Source organism: Lissotriton vulgaris, unplaced genomic scaffold, assembly GCF_964263255.1.
Source record: "Lissotriton vulgaris unplaced genomic scaffold, aLisVul1.2 SCAFFOLD_2061, whole genome shotgun sequence".
In the NCBI taxonomy this organism is placed as follows: Eukaryota; Metazoa; Chordata; class Amphibia; order Caudata; family Salamandridae; genus Lissotriton; species Lissotriton vulgaris.
This window is the reverse complement of record NW_028247843.1, coordinates 273,368-279,926: the sequence shown is the minus strand read 5'-3', so window position 1 is coordinate 279,926 and position 6,559 is coordinate 273,368. Positions and strand designations below refer to the sequence as shown.

Genomic DNA, 6,559 nt, shown 5'->3' with positions numbered 1-6,559 from the left:
GACAATGTCCAGACTTCGTTGTAAATAGCGTATGCCCATCTTTTGGACCTGCCTCCTATAGGGCCTTTAACAAAGCCATTCAAATCACAATATTGCTAGTCAAATTGGACAAATGAAGTTTAACTGACCCCAAAGTGAAATGTTTGTGAGCTAGTTCTGACATAATTTGCCTACTGAATAGGTAGTAACGGAATGGGCATTATCAGAACGGGGATCCATCCTAACCTGCGTATAGCCAGGGGCCAGACCCAGAAAACGATGTCGACATGAACCTGAACTTCTCTGCCATAACAACCAACCGCCAGGATCCAAGGGGGAAATGCTAAAGGAGGAATTTGTAATGAGGGACTGCAATTCATCAAGGGACCTATCAGTGTGATTGTATCATGTAGTGTATTCCCCCAAATCAGGAATGGAAGGGGCATTTCATTTTTTAGATATAGCCAATCGAAAGCAAATAGTTTGTGAAATAGTTGAATTCAAAAACAACATGTTATTCAGGATGAGATATGCACGATGCAAAGCCTCAGTGCCTTGCACTTGCCAGCTTTTAGAACCACAAACAGATTTAAGATCAATAGTATCTTTCCACAGCTCATAGCCCCCTATAGCTAATTGATCGATAAAGGACTTCGAATACAGTAATTTAGTGTGGGTGAGTCTAACTTTGGAAGAGGATGTAGCAGTCCTCTTAAAATAAAAAGCGTCAGGATTGGATTGGCTCTCAATGCTCACTGCCAAGCCACAGATATGTACTTGCTCAGTCCCTCTGTTATGCTTGGGACCCTTGGTGGTCACTGCTAATCCACAGATATTTACTTGCACACAGGATCAGTCTCTCCCTTCTGCACAGGGCTATTAAAGCTCACTGCCAAACCAAAGATAGGTACTTTAACCCAGGATCAGTCCCCCCTTACGCGTGAGGCTCTCAATGCTCACTGATAAACCACAGATATGTACTTCCACCCAGGATCAGTCCCTCCCTTATGTGCCGGGCTCTCAATGCTCACGGCCAAACCACAGATATGTACTTGCACCCAGGATCAGTCCCTCCCTTATGCACAGAGCACTCAATGCACACTGCCAAGCCACAGATATGTACTTGCTCAGTCCCTCTGTTATGCTTGGGAGCCTTGGTGGTCACTGCTAATCCACAGATATGTACTTGCACCCAGGATCTGTCCACCTTTATGCACGGAGCACTCAATGCTCACTGATAAACCACAGATAGGTACTTGCACCCAGGATCAGTCCCTCCCTTATGCGCCGGGCTCTCAATGTTCACTGCCAAACCACAGATATGTACTTGCACCCAGGATCAGTCCCTCGCTTATGCACAGAGCACTCAATGCTCACTGCCAAACCACAGATATGTACTTGCACCCAGGATCAGTCCCTCCCTTATGCACAGAGCACTCAATGCTCAATGCCAAACCACAGTTATGTACTTGCACCCAGGATCCGTCCCTCCCTTATGCACAGAGCACTCAATGCTCACTGCCAAACCACAGAGATGGACTTGCACCCAGGATCAGTCACTCCCTTATGCATGGAGTCCTCAATGGTCACTGCCAAACCACAGATATGTACTTGCACCCAGGATCAGTCCCTCCCTTATACGCAGGGCTCTCAATGCTCACTGCCAAGCCACAGATATGTGCTTGCACCCAGGATCAGTCAACCTTTATGCACGGAGCACTCAATGCTCACTGATAAACCACAGATATGAACTTGGACCCTGGATCAGTCCCTCCCTTATGCATGGGACCCTCATTGGTCACTGCCATTGTTCTGATAAGTACGAGATCCTCTTTTAACCCAGCTTTTGGTGCTGCCTGATTCCTAGGGGCCCATTAGAATGGCGGGCGGATCGCCCCCGCCAGGCCGGCAGTGGCTACCGCCAGCCTGGCGGGGGCGATCCGCCCGCCATCCTTGCTCTGAAAACCCCCCGCCCGGCGGGGGGGACCGGGGCAGAAAAGGTATAATATGGTGGCGGTGTCTGAGACACCGCCAGCCATATTATGATGGGCCAATTTGAATGCCCTTCCGTGGCGGCAATGGCATGCGGAGAATCCATGCGGGGCCCATTGTAGGCCCCCAGGGACTCCGGGGGGTGTACCCACCGCATTTCAAAGTGCAACATGGCAGACACCGCGTGGTGCCTGTCATGTTGTGCTTTGAAATGCAAATGTAAATGTAAAAGTCAAGGTATTTGTAGAGCGCACTGTCACCAAGCGGTTTCCTGGCGCTATTACTCATACCGCTGTGGAACCCTTCCTGGCTTTCCCTGTGAAGTGTCCACTCCTGGGCACCCCCAGGGTGAAGCCAGGCATCCTAGCGCTGTTAGGGCCGGTGTGGAGGTTAAGCAAGCTATAGCCCAGAGTTGCAGCGTGGGGCCCATGATTAGAATAGGCACCAAGGCGAGAATTGTCAGGTCCAAGGAAATTGAGCCTAAGACCCGCCGAGGCGGGAATTGAACCCTGGTCCCCGGTCACAACTCTGCATCAGGGTCTGCCGCTCTAACCATTGAGCCACACTCCTCCACAACGTGCATTTTTACCATTGCGGCGGGCGGCGCTTTCAGCACCGCCCTCGCAATGGTAAAAATACAGGATGCGCCCGCCACTGTGGCAGGTGCATCCTAATGCTACCATCGGGACCCCCACCCTTATGGCGGGCGGTCTCTTTTTCCGATGGGATGGCGGGCGGACAAAGTCCGCCCGTCATCCTAATGGGGCACCCAGTGTGTCTGATGACGCTGCCCAGGGGCTCTGACGTAGCCAGGTTTCCAGCCACCAACCTGTGTGTGTGATGCAAAATTCTTGTGTCTCTTTAGGTGGTGGGAAAGATGTTCCTGGAAGTTTAGGTGCTATTTGAGAAATGTGAGTGCCTTTCTTCTCCCCAGAAGTGTAAATTTCTCTGTGACAGGATAATTGCACACTCCTCTTGTCTGTGAGTGGACATGTGATGAGGAGCTATATTCAGAAGAGGGGTGCAACAGAACTGACCAGTTACAGATTGCTGTGTGTCCCCGCCTCCCCGTGGCTCCTCTTGGACCAGGGTGTTTATAAAACACTCAGGGAGCCAGTCCAGACTGACATATAGCAGCCCCAGCACCTGTCACTGCACTGCTTGATCTTACAGGTGCTTTCTGTGCACTCACAGGCAGCACTTACCCACAGGTCATGGATGGGCACAGCCTAGCCCTGCTTGGAGGGCTCCTGGCCATCTGCATTGGGGTCACAGCTGGACAGACTATTCAAGGTAAGGCAGCGCTGGCAGGCCATGAGCACAGGGAGGAGGGGGGGATATTTTTTAATCGGTCAGAACTATTTCTACTCTGCAGGGCTTTATTACTGAAAGAGGCAGTACCAACACCTCTCTGGAAGATTGTACTGCTAATGTCAGGACGTCTGTAAGATGTACTACTTAAGGAACAAGTACAGGCACCTCTCTGCAGGCTGTACTACGTATTTCACTAGTACCAGCACCTCTTTGTACATTGTACCACATAATGAACATGTATCGGCACCTGTCTGTGTGTTGTACTAATAAAGAACATGTATCGGCACCTGTCTGTCTGTGTGCTGTACTACATAATGAACAAGTACAGGCATCTCTGTGTACTCCGTACTACTTATTGAAAAAGTAACCTGCACCTCTCTGCAACCTTTACTACGTATTTCCCTAGTACCCGCACCTCTCTGTATGCTGTACTACTTACTGAACAAGTACTGGCACCTCTCTGCAGGCTGTACTATTTAATGAACAAGTATTGGCACCTCTCTGTATGCTGTACTACTTACTGAACAAGTACCGGCACCTCTCTGCAGGTTGTACTATGTATATCACTATTACCAGCATCTCACTGTACCACTTACTGAACAAGTACTGCCATCTCTCTGTGCGCTTGACTATTTAATGAATATGTATCAGCACCTCTCTGTACGCTGTACTATTTAATGAACAAGTGCCGGCACCTCTCTGCAGGCTGTACTACTTACTGAACAAGTACCGGCACCTCTCTGTATGCTGAACTACTTAATGAACAAGTACCGGCACCACTCTGCAGGCTGTAGAACTTAATGAACAAGTACCGGCACCTCTCTGCAGGTTGTACTATGTATATCACTATTACCAGCATCTCACTGTACCACTTACTGAACAAGTACCACCATCTCTCTGTACGCTTGACTATTTAATGAATATGTATCGGCACCTCTCTGTACGCTGTACTATTTAATGAACAAGTGCCGGCACCTCTCTGGATGCTGTACTACTTAATGAACATGTATCGGCACCTCTCTGCAGGCTGTACTACGTATATCACTAGTACCAGCACCTCACTGTACTACTTAATGAACATCTGTAGACTGTACTATTTAATGATCAACTACCTGCACCTCTCTGCAGGCTGTATTATTTAATGATAATCCAATGTCACCTCTCTGTAGACTGTACTACTTAATGAACAAGTACCGGCACCTCTCTGCAGGCTGTATTATTTAATGATCATCCAATGGCACCTCTCTGTAGACTGTACTATTTAATGAACTAGGACCGGCACCTCTCTGCAGGCTGTATTATTTAATGATCATCCAATGGCACCTCTCTGTAGACTGTACTATTTAATGAACTAGTACAGGCACCAGGACACCCTCTGGAAACAGTGCAATTTACAAGCCCAAATAACATAACATAATACCTGTCTGCAGGTTGTAGTATGTGTATCACTTGTACCAGCATCTCACTGTACTACTTCGTTTCGTTTCGTTTATAAACTTTATTCGACAGTTTAAAAAAAACGTCATAAAAGTACACAGATAAAATCAGACATATAACATTACACAGGGAAAGTACATATCATCATGGTTTGGTTTCAGATCATACAAATGTCAACCAATAGAAAAGAAAATAATAGCTAAAAAACCATACTTTTTCTTGCAGAAACAGATTTCCGAATAAAGGTTGCGATAAAAAAACACAGATCCGGGCTAGCAAGTGAAAATAAAAATTTCATGGCATTTGACGTAGAAGACACAGAATATTTTTTAAATAACGGTTTCAGATAAAAAATACGTAGGGATTTATAAAGGGGGCAGATTAACATAAAATGCAGGGTACTTTGTTTGGTTAATCCATCACATGGACATGCAGAGGTAGAATAATTTTTCATCTTTGGAAAGGCCACAAGATTGTGGACGATTCCTAGTCTAAATCTAGATAGAACAAATTGATGGGATTGTCTGTAGATGATTTTAAGATAGGTAGGTAAACCAGAGCCCTCATTTACATTGGAGGAGTAGAAAGCATGAGTTGAGTAATTACTTGTATCAGCTTTTCGTATGTCGGATTTTACCCTCAAAAATTCTTCTTTCACCTCCTTTTTGGATAAAGTAGTTGCAATTTCGGGGTCATTACATACATCCAAATCAAAGAGTTCTTTATAAGTAGTGGTCACATACTTTATCCATGGTATATTTTTAAATTTGTCCAAAAGCAGACAATCTTTGATAATGCTCTTTGTGAAACTTGTTTCGTCCTTCAGCCAAATAGATCTCCATACCAGGAGAGGTCTCAATTCGATTAAATCGGCTATATGGTCCATCCTTAGTTCCTCATGGACCAGATAGGTAGATGCCGATGGTGATAAACAAAGTAACCATTTCAAAAACAAATTTTCCAAAGTTTGCAATTCTCTGCTAGGCCAGTGCCCCCATACCCCTGAACCGTAAAGCGCTATTGATGAACATCTGTGTCTATAAATATTTAACATTGCTGGGATCCGTCGACTGCCCAGTTTATTGGCAAAACGGAAGACACCTAGCGAAGCCTTCCCCATCCTAGCTTTTATGTTAATTTGTTCTGGTGTCCATGAGCCCCGACTATTAAAAGTAATGCCCAGATAACAAAAGTTATCTACAACCTCAATTCGGTTTTCTTTAAAATAAAAAGACTTAAGATGGTTCACCTTTTTGCCACAAACCATTATGAATGTTTTGGAGTTGTTAATTTTAAGTTTCTTACCCTGAATGAAATCATAAAAACAATTCATTAGCCGCTGGAGGCCGATTGGGGTTCTAGATAATAAAACAGTGTCGTCCGCATATAACAACACTGGAATAGGTAGGCCACCTGCTTGCGGTACATCAGCTTGGACCTGTTTTAATTCCTGTTCCATAGAATTAATAAAAAGGGAAAAAAGCAAGGGGGCCAATACGCACCCCTGCCTAATGCCTGATTTGACCATAATCTTTTTGGTACACTCTCCTGCTGGACCATATCGAATCTGGGCTGAAAGATTGGAATATAACCTAGCTAAGAAATGGATAATAGCTGAGGGTGCTCCCATGTCGAGAAGGGTTGTCCACAGCAGGGAATGGTTCACCAGGTCAAAGGCACTAGAGAGGTCCGCAAAACAGAGGAACAAGGAGCCGGATTTAACCTCAGTATATTTCCCTATTAAAAGGTTAAGGTTAATGCACTGGTCAATGGTCCCCAAGCCCTTCCTAAAACCATATTGGGATTGTGCCAGGATATTATTATCGGCCGCCCACTC

At 45.8% G+C, this 6,559-nt stretch overlaps 1 protein-coding gene across 1 annotated transcript in view; it reads left to right on the top strand.

Annotated features, from left to right (window-relative positions):
- Positions 1-3,078: 3,078 nt before the first annotated feature.
- Positions 3,079-6,559, top strand: part of LOC147665013 (leukocyte cell-derived chemotaxin-2-like) — a 71,320-nt gene continuing 67,839 nt past the window's right edge. Inside the window, exon 1 of the mRNA XM_086949817.1 lies at positions 3,079-3,264. Within this exon, the coding sequence (XP_086805943.1) occupies positions 3,186-3,264 (79 nt within the window). The 5' untranslated portion in view covers positions 3,079-3,185. The remainder of the gene's footprint in view (positions 3,265-6,559) is intronic.